We start from the raw sequence: 18,144 nt of genomic DNA on the forward strand, positions 1-18,144 counted from the left end.
TGTGCTTCCCTGATGACACTATTTTTGTCCTACTCATTTTGGTGGTCCTTGAACTCACCCTAGTTTGTTTGTATGCACGACTTTCTCCGACACTGCCACAGACGCCTTGCTTTGTCTCATTTTGTCCACCAAACCTTTTATGTTGTGTGTGAAAGCACCTACATCATTATAACACTCATATAAGACTTTTAAAATCATTTTGATAGTAGGCTATTTGTAGCTAATTTAGACACTTACATCATGTGTTGCTTTCATTATGGCACTTATATAAGACTGTTAAAGTCATTTTGATAGTAGGCTGCTAATATAGACACTTACATCATGTGTTGTCTTCATTATAACACTTATATAAGACTTTTAAAGTAATTTTGATAGTAGGCTAATATAGACATTTATATCATGTGTTGCCTTCATTATAACACTTTTATAAGGCTTTTAAAGTAATTTTGATAGTAGGCTAATATAGCCAATGTAAACACATCATGCTTTGCTTCATTATAACATAAGATTTCTAAAGTCATTTTGATAGTAAGCTAATATAGCTAAAACCATAACACTTATATAAGACTTTTAAAGTAATTTCTATTATAGCTAATATAGACACATCATGTGTTGCCTTCATTATAACACTTATATAAGACTTTCAAAGTCATTTTGATAGTAGGCTAATATAGACACTTACATAATGCGTTGCCTTCATTATAACACTCATATAAGACTTTTAAAATCATTTTGATAGTAGGCTATTTGTAGCTAATTTAGACACATCATGCGTTGCTTTCATCATGGCACTTATATAAGACTGTTAGTCATTTTGATAGTAGGCTAATATAGCTAATATAGACACCTACATCGTTATAACACTTATATAAGACTTTTAAAGTCATTTTGATAGTAGGCTAATATAGACACTTATATCATGTGTTGCCTTCATTATAACACTTTTATAAGGCTTTTAAAGTAATTTTGATAGTAGGCTAATATAGCCAATATAAACACTTACATCATGCGTTGCTTCATTATAACATAAGATTTCTAAAGTCATTTTGATAGTAAGCTAATATAGCTAATATAGACACTTACATCATTATAACACTTATATAAGACTTTTAAAGTCATTTTGATAGTAGGCTAATATAGACACATATATCACGTGTTGCCTTCATTATAACACTTATATAAGACTTTTAAAGTAATTTTGATAGTAGGCTAATATAGACATTTATATCATGTGTTGCCTTCATTATAACACTTTTATAAGGCTTTTAAAGTAATTTTGATAGTAGGCTAATATAGCCAATGTAAACACATCATGCTTTGCTTCATTATAACATAAGATTTCTAAAGTCATTTTGATAGTAAGCTAATATAGCTAAAACCATAACACTTATATAAGACTTTTAAAGTAATTTCTATTATAGCTAATATAGACACATCATGTGTTGCCTTCATTATAACACTTATATAAGACTTTCAAAGTCATTTTGATAGTAGGCTAATATAGACACTTACATAATGCGTTGCCTTCATTATAACACTCATATAAGACTTTTAAAATCATTTTGATAGTAGGCTATTTGTAGCTAATTTAGACACATCATGCGTTGCTTTCATCATGGCACTTATATAAGACTGTTAGTCATTTTGATAGTAGGCTAATATAGCTAATATAGACACCTACATCGTTATAACACTTATATAAGACTTTTAAAGTCATTTTGATAGTAGGCTAATATAGACACTTATATCATGTGTTGCCTTCATTATAACACTTTTATAAGGCTTTTAAAGTAATTTTGATAGTAGGCTAATATAGCCAATATAAACACTTACATCATGCGTTGCTTCATTATAACATAAGATTTCTAAAGTCATTTTGATAGTAAGCTAATATAGCTAATATAGACACTTACATCATTATAACACTTATATAAGACTTTTAAAGTCATTTTGATAGTAGGCTAATATAGACACATATATCACGTGTTGCCTTCATTATAACACTTATATAAGACTTTTCCGTTTTTTGTGGCTCCAGACAGATGACTTTTTTAGTACGTAGAGTGGAGTGTACTCGAGTGAGTGCACTCTTCAAGCTTGTGAGTCAGTTTCCACTGCTCTGCCACGTGCTGCCTGCTGACTACTGCCCTTAATGAGTGGGCGGGCGCGCTGGGACCGTGAGCGGTGGGAAGCGAGGGCGTGATGTCACCGCCGGGATGAGACCAGGTATTAGAAAATCATCAAAGAGAAGGAAAACAGATGCGCTGACTCAGCGGGAGTAAAAACAGCTGCTGAAGAAGTGACGATGCTTTAGCAAGTGAGCTCAGCTGCTTTTGTTTTGGCTCATTTTGAGGAGCCCCGGGGACTTCTTTTACTACGTCCTGATATTAAAGGAACTACAAGTGTGTTTCCCTGGAATTTTCTAGATACTTATATCCAATTGAGCTAACTGCTAAGACAAGATACTTAATGTTCACACTGAGTAACTATTTTTTATTTATTTTTTTGCAAATAATCATAAACTTAGTATTTAATGGCAGCAACACATTGCAGAAAAGTCACAGGGACATTTTTACCACTGTGTTACATGGCCTTTCCTTACATATGTGTACCTCCAGTATGAGTGTACTTACAGTATGAGTGTACTTACAGTATGAGTGTACTTACAGTATGAGTGTGTGTACTTACAGTATGAGTGTATTTACATGTGTGTGTACTACAGTTTGAGTGTATTTACAGTGTGAGTGCACTTACATGTGTTTACTTCAGTATGAATGCACTTACATATGTATGTACTACAGTTTGAGTGTACTTGCATGTGTGTACTTGAGTATGAGTGTACTTCAGTATGAGTGTACTTACATACAGTATGTGTGTACTGTAGTATGACTCTACTTACATACGTGTGTACTTACAGTATGTGTGTACTTACATGTGTGTGTACTTACAAATGTGTGCACTTACATAGGTGTGTACTGATATATATGTGCACTTACATATGTGTGTACTTCAGTATGAGTGCACTTCCGCATGTGTTTATTTCAGTATGAGTGTACTTAAATATGTGTGTACTTCAGTATGAGTGCACTTAAATATGTGTGTACTTCAGTATGTGTACTTACAGTATGTGTATTTACATGTGTGTACTTCAGTATGAGTGCACTTACATTTGTGTGTACTACAGTATGAGTGAACTTACATACGTGTGTACGTACAGTATGTGTGTACTTACAAATGTGTGCACTTATATAGGTGTGTAATTATATATGTTTGCTTACATATGCATGTACTCCAGTATTAGTGTACCTACAGTATGAGTGTACTTACATGTGTGTACCTCAGTATGAGTATAATTACATGTGTGTACTTCAGTATGAGTGTACTTACAGCATGAGTGTACTTAAATGTGTGTACTTCAGTATGAGTACACTTACAGTATGAGTGTACTTACATATGTGTGTACTTACAGCATGGGTATACTTAAATGTGTGTACTTCAGTATGAGTGCACTTACAGTATGCGTGTACTTACAGTATGAGTGTACTTACATATGTGTGTACTTCACTATGAGTGTACTTACATACGCGTGTACTTACAGTATGAGTGTGCTTACAGTATGTGTGTACTTAAATGTGTGTGTACTTACAGTATGAGGGCACTTACATATGTGTTTACTTACAAAAGTGTGCACTTACATAGGTGTATACTTATATATGTGTACTTCAGTAAGAGTGTACTTACATATGTGTGTACTTCGGTGTGACTGTACTTACAGTTTGAGTGTACTTACATATGTGAACTTCAGTATGTGTACTTCAGTATGACTGTACTTACAGTATGAGTGTACTGACATATGTGTCTACTTCAGTATGACTGTACTTACATATGTAAACTTCAGTATGAGTGTACTTACATACGTGTGTACCTCAGTGTGAGTGTACTTAAATATGTGTGTACTTCAGTATGAGTTTACTTACATGTGTGTACTTCAGTATGAGTGTACTTACATATGCGTGTACTTCACTATGAGTGCATTTACATATGTATGTACTGCAGTATGAGTGTACTTACAGTATGAGTGCACTTACATATGTGTGTACTTCAGTATGACTGCACTTGCATATTTATGTACTTGTTTGAGTGTACTTACAGTATGAGTGCACTTACATGTGTGTGTACTTCAGTATGAGTGTACTTACAGTATGAGTGTACTTACATGTGTGTACTTCAGTATGAGTGTACTTACATACATGTGTACTTACAGTATGTGTACTTACAGTATGAGGGCACTTACATGTGTGTACTTACAAATGCGTGCACTTACATCGGTGTTTACTACAGTTTGAGTGTAAATACAGTATGCGTGCACTTACATATGTGTGTACCTCAGTGTGAGTGTACTTAAATATGTGTGTACTTCAGTATGAGTTTACTTACATGTGTGTACTTCAGTATGAGTGTATTTACAGTCTGAGTGTACTTACATATGAGTGTATCTACAGTTTGAGTGTTCTTACATATGTGTGTACTTACAGTCTGAGTGTACTTACAGTCTGAGTGCACTTACTTATGTGTGCACTTACATGTGTGTACTTCAGTACAAGTGTACTTACAGTATGAGTGTACTTACATATGTGTACTTCAGTATGAGTGCACTTACATATGTATGTACTAGTTTGAGTGTACTTACAGTATGAGTGTACTTACATATGTGTGTACTTCAGTATGAGTGTACTTACATACATGTGTACTTACAGTATGTGTACTTACAGTATGAGGGCACTTATAAATGCGTGCAATTACATCGGTGTGTACTCCATACATTTGTGAGTACTTCAGTATGAGTGTAATTACATATGTGTGTACTACAGTTTGATTGTAATTACAGTATGAGTGCACTTACATATGTGTGTACCTCAGTATGAGTGTACTTACATATGTGTGTACTTCAGTGTGAGTGTACTTAAACATGTGTGCACTTACATATGTGTGTACTTCAGTATGAGTGTACTTACATATGTGTACTTCAGTATGAGTGCACTTACATATGTATGTACTAGTTTGAGTGTACTTACAGTATGGGTGCACTCACATATGTGTGTACTTCAGTATGAGTGTACTTACATGTGTGTACTTCAGTATGAGTGTACTTGCATACATGTGTACTTACAGTATGAGGGCACTTACAAATGTGTGCACTTACATCGGTGTGTACTCCTTACATATGTGAGTACTTCAGTATGAGTGCACTTACACGTGTACTTACATATGTGTGTATTACAGTTTGAGTGTAATTACAGTATGAGTGTACTTACATATGTGTACATCAGCATGACTGTACTTAAATATATGTGTGTACTTCAGTCTGAGTGAACTTAGATATGTTTGTACTTCAGTATGAGTGTACTTACATATGTTTGTACTTCAGTATGAGTGTATTTACAGTCTGGGTGTACTTACATATGAGTGTACCTACAGTATGAGTGTACTTATAGTATGAGTGCACTTACATATGTGTGTATTCCAGTATGAGTGTACTTACATAGGTGTACTTCAGTATGAGTGCACTTACATATTTATGTAGTAGTTTGAGTGTACTTGCAGTATGAGTGCACTTACATATGTGTGTACTTCAGTATGAGTGTACTTACAGTATGAGTGTACTTACATGTGTGTACTTCAGTATGAGTGTACTTACATACATGTCTACTTACAGTATGTGTACTTACAGTATGAGGGCACTTACATGTGTGTACTTACAAATGCTTGCACTTACATCGGTGTGTACTCCTTACATATGTGAGTACTTCTGTATGAGTGTACTTACACATGTATACTTACATATGTGTGTACTACAGTTTGAGTGTAATTACAGAATGAGTGCACTTACATATGTGTGTACTTCAGTATGAGTGTACTTACATATGTGTGTACTTCAGTGTGAGTGTACTTAAATATGTGTGTACTTCAGTATGAGTGTACTTACATGTGTGTACTTCGGTATGAGTGTACTTACAGTCTGAGTGTACTTAAAGTATGAGTGTAATTACATGTGCACTTCAGTATGAGTGTACTTACATATGTACTAGTTTGAGTGTACTTACAGTATGAATGCACTTACGTATGTGTGTACTTCAGTATGAGTGTACTTACAGTATGAGTTTACATGTGTGTACTTCAGTATGAGTGTAATTACATACATGTGTACTTACAGTATGAGGGCACTTACAAATGCGTGCACTTACATCGGTGTGTACTCCTTACATATGTGAGTACTTCAGTATGAGTGCACTTACACGTGTACTTACATATGTGTGTATTACAGTTTGAGTGTACTTACATATGTGTACATCAGCATGACTGTACTTAAATATATGTGTGTACTTCAGTATGAGTGTACTTACATACATGTCTACTTACAGTATGTGTACTTACAGTATGAGGGCACTTACATGTGTGTACTTACAAATGCTTGCACTTACATCGGTGTGTACTCCTTACATATGTGAGTACTTCTGTATGAGTGTACTTACACATGTGTACTTACATATGTGTGTACTACAGTTTGAGTGTAATTACGGAATGAGTGCACTTACATATGTGTGTACTTCAGTATGAGTGTACTTACATATGTGTGTACTTCAGTGTGAGTGTACTTAAATATGTGTGTACTTTAGTATGAGTGTACTTACATGTGTGTACTTCGGTATGAGTGTACTTACAGTCCGAGTGTACTTAAAGTATGAGTGTAATTACATGTGCACTTCAGTATGAGTGTACTTACATATGTCTGTACTAGTTTGAGTGTACTTAGAGTATGAATGCACTTATGTATGTGTGTACTTCAGTATGAGTGTACTTACAGTATGAGTTTACATGTGTGTACTTCAGTATGAGTGTACTTACATACATGTGTACTTACAGTATGTGTACTTACAGTATGAGGGCACTTACAAATGCGTGCGCTTACATCGGTGTGTACTCCTTACATATGTAAGTACTTCAGTATGAGTGCACTTACACATGTGTGCTAGTTTGATTGTAATTACAGTATGAGTGCACTTACATGTGTACCTCAGTATGAGTGTACTTACATTTGTGTGTACTTTAATGTGTTTACTTCTGTATGAGTGTACTTACATATGTGTGTACTACAGTTTGAGTGTAATTACGGAATGAGTGCACTTACATATGTGTGTACCTCAGTATGAGTGTACTTACATATGTGTGTACTTCAGTGTGAGTGTAATTAAATATGTGTGTACTACAGTTTGATTGTAATTACAGTATGAGTGCACTTACATGTGTGTACCTCAGTATGAGTGCACTTACATATGTGTGTACCTCAGTGTGAGTGTACTTAAATATGTGTGTACTTCAGTATGAATGTACTTACATATGTGTGTACTTCAGTATGAGTGTACCAACAGTCTTAGTGTACTTACATATGTGTGTACTTACAGTCTGAGTCCACTTACGTGTGCACTTACATTTGTGTGTACTTCAGTATGAGTGTACTTACATACGTGTGCACTTACATCGTTGTGTACTGCTTACATATGTGAGTACTTCAGTATAAGTGCACTTACACATGTTATGTGTGTACTACAGTATGAGTGTAATTACAGAATGAGTGTACTTACATACACGTGTACTTACAGTATGTGTACTTACAGTATGAGGGCACTTACATCGGTGTGTACTCCTTACATATGTGAGTACTTCAGTATTAGTGCATTTACACATGTGTACTTACATATGTGTGTACTAGTTTGATTGTAATTACAGTATGAGTGCACTTACATGTGTACCTTATTATGAGTGTACTTACATTTGTGTGTACTTTAGTGTGAGTGTACTTAAATATGTGTTTACTTCAGTATGAGTGTACTTACATTTGTGTGTACTTCAGTATGAGTGTATTTACCGTCTATGTACTTACATATGAGTGTACCTACAGTCTGAGTGTACATATATATGTGTGTACTTACAGTCTGAGTGCACTTACATGTGTGCACTTACATGTGTGTACTTCAGTATGAGTGTACTTACAGTATGAGTGTACTTACCTATGTGTACTTCAGTATGAGTGCACTTACATATGTATGTACTACAGTTTAAGTGTACCTAAAGTATGAGTGCACTTACATATGTGTGTACTACAGTATGAGTGTACTTACATATGTTTGTACTTAAAGTATGTGTGTACTTGCAGTATGAGGGCACTTACATATGTGTGTACTTACACATGCGTGCACTTACATAGGTGTGCACTCCTTACATATGTGAGTACTTCAGTATGAGTGCACTTACATATGTGTGTATTACAGTTTGAGTGTATTGAGAGTATGAGTGTACCTACATATGTGTACCTCAGTATGAGTGTACTTAAATATGTGTGTACTTCAGTATGAGTGTACTTACATATGTGTGTACTTCAGTATGAGTGTACCAACAGTCTTAGTGTACTTACATATGTGTGTACTTACAGTCTGAGTCCACTTACGTGTGCACTTACATTTGTTTGTACTTCAGTATGAGTGTACTTACATGTGTACTTCAGTATGAGTGTACTTACATACGTGTGTACTTACATCGTTGTGTACTGCTTACATATGTGAGTACTTCAGTATGAGTGCACTTACACATGTTATTATGTGTGTACTACAGTATGAGTATAATTACAGTATGAGTGTACTTACATATGTGTACTTCAGTATGAGTGTACTTACATACATGTGTACTTCAGTATGAGTGTACTTACATACATGTGTACTTACAGTATGAGGGGACTTACATCGGTGTGTACTCCTTACATATGAGTACTTCAGTATTAGTGCACTTACACATGTGTACTTACATATGTGTGTACTAGTTTGATTTTAATTACAGTATGAGTGCACTTACATGTGTACCTCAGTATGAGTGTACTTACATTTGTGTGTACTTTAGTGTGAGTGTACTTATGTGTTTACTTCAGTATGAGTGTACTTACATGTGTGTACTTCAGTATGAGTGTACTTACAGTATGAGTGTACTTACAGTATGAGTGTACTTACCTATGTGTACTTCAGTATGAGTGCACTTACATATGTATGTACTACAGTTTAAGTGTACCTAAAGTATGAGTGCACTTACATATGTGTGTACTACAGTATGAGTGTACTTACATATGTTTGTACTTAAAGTATGTGTGTACTTGCAGTATGAGGGCACTTACATATGTGTGTACTTACACATGCGTGCACTTACATAGGTGTGCACTCCTTACATATGTGAGTACTTCAGTATGAGTGCACTTACATATGTGTGTATTACAGTTTGAGTGTATTGAGAGTATGAGTGTACCTACATATGTGTACCTCAGTATGAGTGTACTTAAATATGTGTGTACTTCAGTATGAGTGTACTTACATATGTGTGTACTTCAGTATGAGTGTACCAACAGTCTTAGTGTACTTACATATGTGTGTACTTACAGTCTGAGTCCACTTACGTGTGCACTTACATTTGTTTGTACTTCAGTATGAGTGTACTTACATGTGTACTTCAGTATGAGTGTACTTACATACGTGTGTACTTACATCGTTGTGTACTGCTTACATATGTGAGTACTTCAGTATGAGTGCACTTACACATGTTATTATGTGTGTACTACAGTATGAGTATAATTACAGTATGAGTGTACTTACATATGTGTACTTCAGTATGAGTGTACTTACATACATGTGTACTTACAGTATGAGGGGACTTACATCGGTGTGTACTCCTTACATATGAGTACTTCAGTATTAGTGCACTTACACATGTGTACTTACATATGTGTGTACTAGTTTGATTTTAATTACAGTATGAGTGCACTTACATGTGTACCTCAGTATGAGTGTACTTACATTTGTGTGTACTTTAGTGTGAGTGTACTTATGTGTTTACTTCAGTATGAGTGTACTTACATGTGTGTACTTCAGTATGAGTGTATTTACAGTCTGTGTACTTACATATGAGTGTACCTACAGTCTGAGTGTACATATATATAAATGTGTGTACTTACAGTCTGAGTGCACTTACATGTGTGTACTTCAGTATGAGTGTACTTACAGTATGAGTGTACTTACCTATGTGTACTTCAGTATGAGTGCACTTACATATGTCTGTACTACAGTTTAAGTGTACTTAAAGTATGAGTGCACTTACATATGTGTGTACTTCAGTATGAGTGTACTTAACAGTATGTGTGTACTTACATATGTGTGTACTTAGAGTATGTGTGTACTTGCAGTATGAGGGCACTTACATATGTGTGTACTTACACATGCGTGCACTTACATAGGTGTGCACTCCTTACATATGTGAGTACTTCAGTATGAGTGCACTTACATATGTGTGTATTACAGTTTGAGTGTATTGAGAGTATGAGTGTACTTACATATGTGTACCTCAGTATGAGTGTACTTAAATATGTGTGTACTTCAGTATGAGTGTACTTACATGTGTGTGTACTTACAGCTTACAGTACTAGTGTTTTTACAGTCTGTGTGTACTTGCATATGAGTGCACTTACATATGAGTGTACCTACAGTCTGAGTGTACTTACATATGTGTGTCTTCTGTCTTGCAGTCCTGCGCAGGAACCCCTTTGAGGTGGAAGACTGCTGTGGGAAAGAAGTCCGCAGCACCCTGCAGGAGCTCTACTCCCCCTCCCAGGTACATCTGCTTGGTTCCTTTCCCAGGGTATAACATATGTGGGGGCTCATGGGCCGATCCGTCTCCTATTAATCGTAAGAGCAAGGTGCGGAACGACCATAATAATAATATGGGCTGCTTGCATTGCAGCAGGCCCATAATCAACATGTCCAAGCAGGTGTCCACACATGAAGTCCGTTTGGGAGGAAATGAGGCCAAATAGTTTTGGGGTCCTCACACTCACTCATCCCCCACACCGTTAGATGCTTAGTCAGCCATGAGGGCGTGGGCGGGGGAGATGATGTGCAAATGTATGCGCGGTGTACGCGCCACGGAGGATGACTGAAGGCCGACACGACTCGGGGGGGAAAAGGTCAAGCTCGCCCGAGCAAAATATTCCAATGGACTACTTGAATAATGTCGCATTATTAAAAATTGCTGGCCGTCATAAAGTGGAAATATGCCATTAGTTTCTCCGTCCATTGATCGTTGACTCATTTGCATATTCATGAGGTCATTAGCATAATCATCTCACAGCTTCATCGACGTCCACATCTATGATGTCACGCTTTTTCGTGACCTGAGGGTGAAAACTTTTGTTGTTGTTGCTGTACCACACTCAAGATGTTTTGCCTAAAGACTTACTACACGACTGTTACTTAATTAATCATTCATCTCGTTAATTCATCATTTATCTCATTAATTCAGTTTGAAGAAAGTTTGTTGGCTGCGAGCACTTAGAAATTCTGTTATTGCCTGCTGCACTTTGTGTGCCACTCCAGTGTTTGTTGTCAAAACAAACAGGATTGTGCTCACAGTACAGATACTAATAATAAAGATATTTTTTATTATTATTATATTATTATATCATTATTATTATGTCCATGATATTATGCGCGGCGGTGTATAAGCCTCAACCACCGAACTTGAGGGGAAAACAGTGTAGTTCCATCTATAATCCCTGCCAGCCACGGCCAAACATCATCTTAAGTAGTTTTGATGAAACAATGCGGCTCTGACAACATGGAAATTAAGCTCGTGTTTCTTCCTGCTGTTAACTATCTGTGTAGCTGCACACGCTGGAAACCACTGATGGATTTACTGACTGTGCAGCGTGAAAGTCATTGTCTGGACTTTGTAATGAAGTGAACAACTTTTGGCAAAAAATTGTCTTGTACTTTATGATCAGTAGAACTGCTGGATGGAGGGTTGGATGGATGGATAATGGACGGACAGGTGGGTTGGTGGGTCGTTTGATGGATGATGGACGAACGGATGGGTTGGTTGGATGGTGGGTGGTTGGATGGTGGGTTGATGGATGGATGGATAGATAGATAGATGGGTGGTTGGATGGATTGATGATTGATGGATAAATGGACGGATGGGTGGGTGGTTTGATGGAGGAACACATGGGTTGGTTGGATGGATGATGGGTGGGTGGATTAATGGGTGGTTGGATGGTGGATTGATGGTTGGGTGGATGGGTGGTTTGATGGATGAAGGATGGAGTGACAAACGGATGGGTTGGTTGGATGGGTAGATGTATGATGGGTGGTTGGATGGTGGATTGATGGATGGGTGGTTGGATGGATTCATGGCTTGATGGATAAATTAAGGGTTGGATGGATTGATGGATGGATAAATGGGACGGGTGGGTGGCTGGATGGATCATGGATGGACGAACAGATTGGTTGGTTGGATGGATAAATGGACGGGTGTGTGGGTGGTTGGATGGATGAACAGATGGGTTGGTTGGATTGATGGGTGGGTGGATTGATTGGTGGTTGGATGGTGGATTTATGGATGGATAGATAGATGGGGGTTGGATGGATTGATGATGGATGAATGGGTGTGTGGATGGATGGGTGGTTTGATGGATGATGGATGGACAGATGGGTTGCATGGGTGGATTTTTGGGTGGTTTGATGGATGATGGACAAACGGATGGGTGGATGGATGGTGGATTGATGGATGTGTGGGTGGATTGTTGGTTGGATGGATTGATGATGGATGGATAAATGGACGGACAGGTGGATTGTTGGTTGGATGGATTGATGGATAGATAGATGGGTGTTTGGATGGATTGATGATGGATGGATATATAGACGGACGAATGGGTGGGTGGTTGGATGGATGGGTTTGTTGGTTGGGTGGGTGGATTAATGGGTGGTTGGATGGTGGATTGATAGACGGATGGTTGGGTGGATGGGTGGTTTGATGGATGAAGGATGGAGTGACAGATGGATGGGTTGGTTGGATGGGTGGTTGGATGGTGGATTGATGGATGGGTGGTTGGATGGATTCATGGATAAATTAAGGGTTAGATGGATGGATAAATGGGACGGGTGGGTGGCTGGATGGATCATGGATGGACGAACAGATTGGTTGGTTGGATGGATAAATGGACGGGTGTGTGGGTGGTTGGATGGATGGTTTGATGGATGAACAGATGGGTTGGTTGGATTGATGGGTGGTTGGATGGTGGATTTATGGATGGATAGATAGATGGGGGTTGGATGGATTGATGATGGATGGATGGGTGGTTTGATGGACAGATGGGTTGGGTGGGTGGATTTTTGGGTGGTTTGATGGATGATGGACAAACGGATGGGTGGGTGGATGATGGGTGGTTGGATGGTGGATTGATGGATGTGTGGGTGGATTGTTGGTTGGATGGATTGATGATGGATGGATAAATGGACGGACGGACGGGTGGATGGTTGGTTGGATGGATTGATGGATAGATAGATGGGTGTTTGGATGGATTGATGATGGATGGATAAATAGACGGACGGACGAATGGGTGGGTGGTTGGATGGATGGGTTTGTTGGTTGGGTGGGTGGATTAATGGGTGGTTGGATGGTGGATTGATAGACGGATGGTTGGGTGGATGGGTGGTTTGATGGATGAAGGATGGAGTGACAGATGGATGGGTTGGTTGGATGGGTGGTTGGATGGTGGATTGATGGATGGGTGGTTGGATGGATTCATGGATAAATTAAGGGTTAGATGGATGGATAAATGGGACGGGTGGGTGGCTGGATGGATCATGGATGGACGAACAGATTGGTTGGTTGGATGGATAAATGGACGGGTGTGTGGGTGGTTGGATGGATGGTTTGATGGATGAACAGATGGGTTGGTTGGATTGATGGGTGGTTGGATGGTGGATTTATGGATGGATAGATAGATGGGGGTTGGATGGATTGATGATGGATGGATGGGTGGTTTGATGGACAGATGGGTTGGGTGGGTGGATTTTTGGGTGGTTTGATGGATGATGGACAAACGGATGGGTGGGTGGATGATGGGTGGTTGGATGGTGGATTGATGGATGTGTGGGTGGATTGTTGGTTGGATGGATTGATGATGGATGGATAAATGGACGGACGGACGGGTGGATGGTTGGTTGGATGGATTGATGGATAGATAGATGGGTGTTTGGATGGATTGATGATGGATGGATAAATAGACGGACGGACGAATGGGTGGGTGGTTGGATGGATGGGTGCTTTGATGGATGGGTTTGTTGGTTGGGTGGGTGGATGGATGGATAGATGATGGGGGTGGATGGATGGGTGGAGTAATGGATGGTTGGATGGATAGGTGGTTGGATGGATGATTGAATGGATGTATGTCTTGATGTATAGATGAATGGATAGACGGGTGGTTGGATAGATTGATGATGGATGGATAGATGGTCGAACGGACGGACGGGTGGTTGGTTTGATGGATGATGGACTAACGGATGGGTTGGTTGGTTGGATGATGGTTGGATATATGGATGATAGATGGTTGGCTGGATGGACAGACGGATGGGTGGTTTGATGGATGGACGAAGGGATGGGTTGGCTAGTTGGTTGGTTGGATGGATGATGTGTTGATGGTCGGATGGATGGATACTTTATTAATCATTGGGATTTTCAGCACTTGTGCAGGGAGACAGAACAGGAACGCTGACCGGGCTACCAATTAGGGTGCCCCCTTAAAAGGTGGTGGTGGGGGGGGGGTCAAAAAAAGTCAATCTCAGACTGGGCTCTTGAACAAAACTGGATCGCCATAAGAACACATAAACATGTTACACAGAATCCAGTTTCATAACCAGCAAGTCTTAATATTACAATATTGATGTTCTTCTCCCCAGCCCGAGCAATCGGGAACGGCCGTGCTCCACCAGACCAGACGGGACAAAGTAGCAGACACGTGCCGGGCCTTTAGCGCGTCGAGCCGTAAGCGCAGGGTCCTTACGGCGGGAGACCTCAGACATCTGGTGGTGGATGAAGACCATGAGCTCATCTACTGCTACGTGCCCAAAGTGGCCTGCACCAACTGGAAACGGGTCATGATGGTGCTCACAGGCCGGGGCAAGTACAGGTGGGTCCACGTCTAGACTCTAGACTGACTCGAGGTGGGGTTACCTTTGCACATTACCTGAGGGCGGGGAATAAGGGACATAGACTTTTCTACAGTCTGGAGTTTCTGGGTTTTCTCCACGGTCCACCAAATGTCCAGGAACCAAAACTACACTCCTGGAACTGAAAGGTTCCCGCGGCCTTTGTCTTACTTGCAGAGTAGTGGTCCAAACCAATCAGATATGTTGAGAGCTGCTAAAGGTTTCAGGACCTTCAAAGGGTAGTATGTCTAAAGTCTGTGCCTCCAACTTGGCCAGGAACTTCAATTCCTCCCCAGTTCTTACAGTTTTAGGAATGACGAGAACACATTTTCCGTACTGTAGCCTTACTTTGCTTCGTATCGTCCACAGCGACCCAATGGAAATCCCGTCCAGTGAAGCCCATGTCCCGTCCAACCTCAAGACTCTGAACCAGTACAGCATTGCCGAAATCAACCACCGCCTGAAGAACTACCTGAAGTTCATGTTCGTCCGGGAGCCCTTCGAGAGGCTGGTGTCGGCGTACCGCAACAAGTTCACCCTCAAGTACAACTCGTCCTTTCACAAGCGCTTCGGCACCCGCATCGTGCGGCGCTACCGCAAGAACGCCACGCAGGACGCCCTGCTCGGCGGCACCGACGTCACGTTCAAGGAGTTTGCCGAGTACCTGACGGACCCGGTTACTCTGCGCGACGGCCCGCTCAACGAGCACTGGCAGACCGTCTACCAGCTGTGCCACCCGTGTCACATCCACTACGACCTGGTGGGCAAGTACGAGACGCTGGAGGAGGACGCCAACTATGTCCTGCGGCTGGCGGGCGTCGGCGACTCTTTGCGCTTCCCGAGCTACGCCAAGTCCACCCGCACCACCGACGCCATGACGGCGCAGTTCTTCAGCAACATCAGCACTCGGCAGCAGGTTGAACTCCACGAGCTTTACAAGCTGGACTTCCTCATGTTTAACTACTCCACCCCGGGCTACCTCCGGCTCGACTGATCCGAGGCCCCAGTTGGGGCTTCTCAAAGGTTGGAGCCAGGGTCCGACTTTGGCGTCCAATCACATGCCGGAAGAATGTGCGCTGCTTAGTAGGGGAATGTTGAAGCCGGTCTTCAAGGGGTCTTCTCCCCGGTCTCTTCCGACTCTTTAGGACGCTTGGCCTTGTGGATCAGTAGAGGCACACGCTAGAAACATCTCATTTACCCGCCCGCGGTTTGGCGTCCCGGTGACGCCTTAACGCGGCGGCATCCCGCCATCCAGCGGGTCCGCGGCTTTTCAAGACACTGGAGCTCCTGGACTACGGACCACATCCAACGAGAACCTTCTTTGTGCTTTTTCTATTTTGTCGTCTTTTGAACTTGCTGCCAGACAGCAGTGATTATTTAAACTGCTCGGTGTTTACTGAAGTCTTTGACTTTATCCTTGCGGGAAAAAATCTGTAAAGTTTGTACAGTTTGTCCTAATTATTCTCGTCGACACGTCGCGAACAGGAAGCGCTCAAATGTCTGAATGTCTGGAATGGAATGCTTCCCCCGAGTACACTTGGGTCTAGTGTACTCGGTTCCCGGGTGCATCTACTTCCTCTCGTTTGGTTCAACTCAACATCGTTAGCTATGGCTTGCTACTCAGGTTTAGTCCCGCCCCCTTTTTGATACATAGCCAAGACGGACGCCATTTGGGATTTTTTTCCTATTCAATAAAGAACTGTCCGGAGAACGCTAAAGGTCTTGTAAGTATTTATTTTGGGATGCAAATAAAGATCCAAGTATCCAGGTCTTTCAGCCCTGAGAGAAAATGGGAAAGTGTTTGGGCTCCAAGTATGTATCAGGGCCATAAACGAATCGTAAAAACGAGGACCACTACACATACGGTTTAGGTCCAATATTCCTCTTGCCATGACGGAGCCTCAACATTCTGACTTCCCTGGAATGTACACAACAAGAGTAATAGTCCCGAGTTTCCTGGAAATGTGGCCCCCAAAACCTTGTGCAGGGGTCAGGGTCAGTTTTTGCCTCGTCCCTTACTTAAGGTGTGTGTGCGCAGAATGACGTTCCGGCAATGTGAGGACCCTCCTAAGTCCAAGAGATGATACAGTATTATCTGCTCGCAGATGCCCTCCTGGTGGTTGTGTGAGCTGGTCCCCGGGTAGTCTCGCCCCTTAATGCTTCAAGCACACGCAGGGTGCTCACAAGAATGAGGCAGAATACAAGCTTAGCTGGAGTTGAATAGTTGAAACTAAATATACCCGGCCACTGTTGGTCACAAAAACATTCATGAAGTTTGGTTCTTTTATGGATTTATTATGGCTCTACTGAAAATGTGGGTCAAAAGTTTACATACAGCAATGTTAATATTTGCTGACATGTCCCTTGGCAAGTTTCACTGCAATAAGGCGCTTTTGTTATCATCTACAAGCTCCTGCTTGAATCTTTGACCACTCCTCTTGACGAAAATTGGTGCAGTTCAACTAAATGTGTTGGTTTTCTGCCATGGACTTGTTTCTTCAGCATTGTCCACACGTTTTAGTCAGGACTTTGGGAAGGTCATTCTAAAACCTTAAATCTAGCCTGATTTAGTCATTCCTTTTACCACTTTTGATGTGCGTTTGGGGTCATTGTCCTGTTGGAACACCCAACTTGGGGGTTAAATCACCAAAAATGATTCCCAGGCACAGTCACTGCTGCTGCTCACTGCTCCCCTCACCTCCCAGGGGGTGAACAAGGGCATGGGCCAAATGCTGAGGAATTTTTTTTAGCTACAGCACCCCTCTGCGACCCCAAAAGGGACAAGTGGTAGAAAATAGATGTACATATGTATGTATGTATATAAATATGAATGTATATACATACATATGTGTATTTATATACACATATGTATTCATACATATGTGTATATATACACACATATCAACATACATACACAGAAGTATGGGTATATGTGTAGTAGATACACAGGTGTGTACATCCATCCGTTTCCTACCGCTTGTCCCTATGTATTTATATCCATAAATGTGTATCTATTACATACACACATACATACAGTATGTGTGAATATACATGTTTCTACATGTAT

General features: G+C 40.5%; 1 protein-coding gene across 1 annotated transcript in view; it reads left to right on the forward strand.

Moving 5' to 3' along the window:
- chst11 (carbohydrate (chondroitin 4) sulfotransferase 11) overlaps window positions 1-16,795 on the forward strand; it is an 86,377-nt gene extending 69,582 nt beyond the window's left edge. Inside the window, exons 2-4 of the mRNA XM_061913958.1 lie at window positions 10,619-10,704; window positions 14,829-15,058; window positions 15,447-16,795. Of these exons, the coding sequence (XP_061769942.1) occupies window positions 10,619-10,704; window positions 14,829-15,058; window positions 15,447-16,071 (941 nt within the window). The 3' untranslated portion in view covers window positions 16,072-16,795. The remainder of the gene's footprint in view (window positions 1-10,618; window positions 10,705-14,828; window positions 15,059-15,446) is intronic.
- Window positions 16,796-18,144: the final 1,349 nt, after the last annotated feature.

This window comes from Nerophis ophidion, linkage group LG10 (assembly GCF_033978795.1).
Source record: "Nerophis ophidion isolate RoL-2023_Sa linkage group LG10, RoL_Noph_v1.0, whole genome shotgun sequence".
Taxonomy (NCBI): domain Eukaryota; kingdom Metazoa; phylum Chordata; class Actinopteri; order Syngnathiformes; family Syngnathidae; genus Nerophis; species Nerophis ophidion.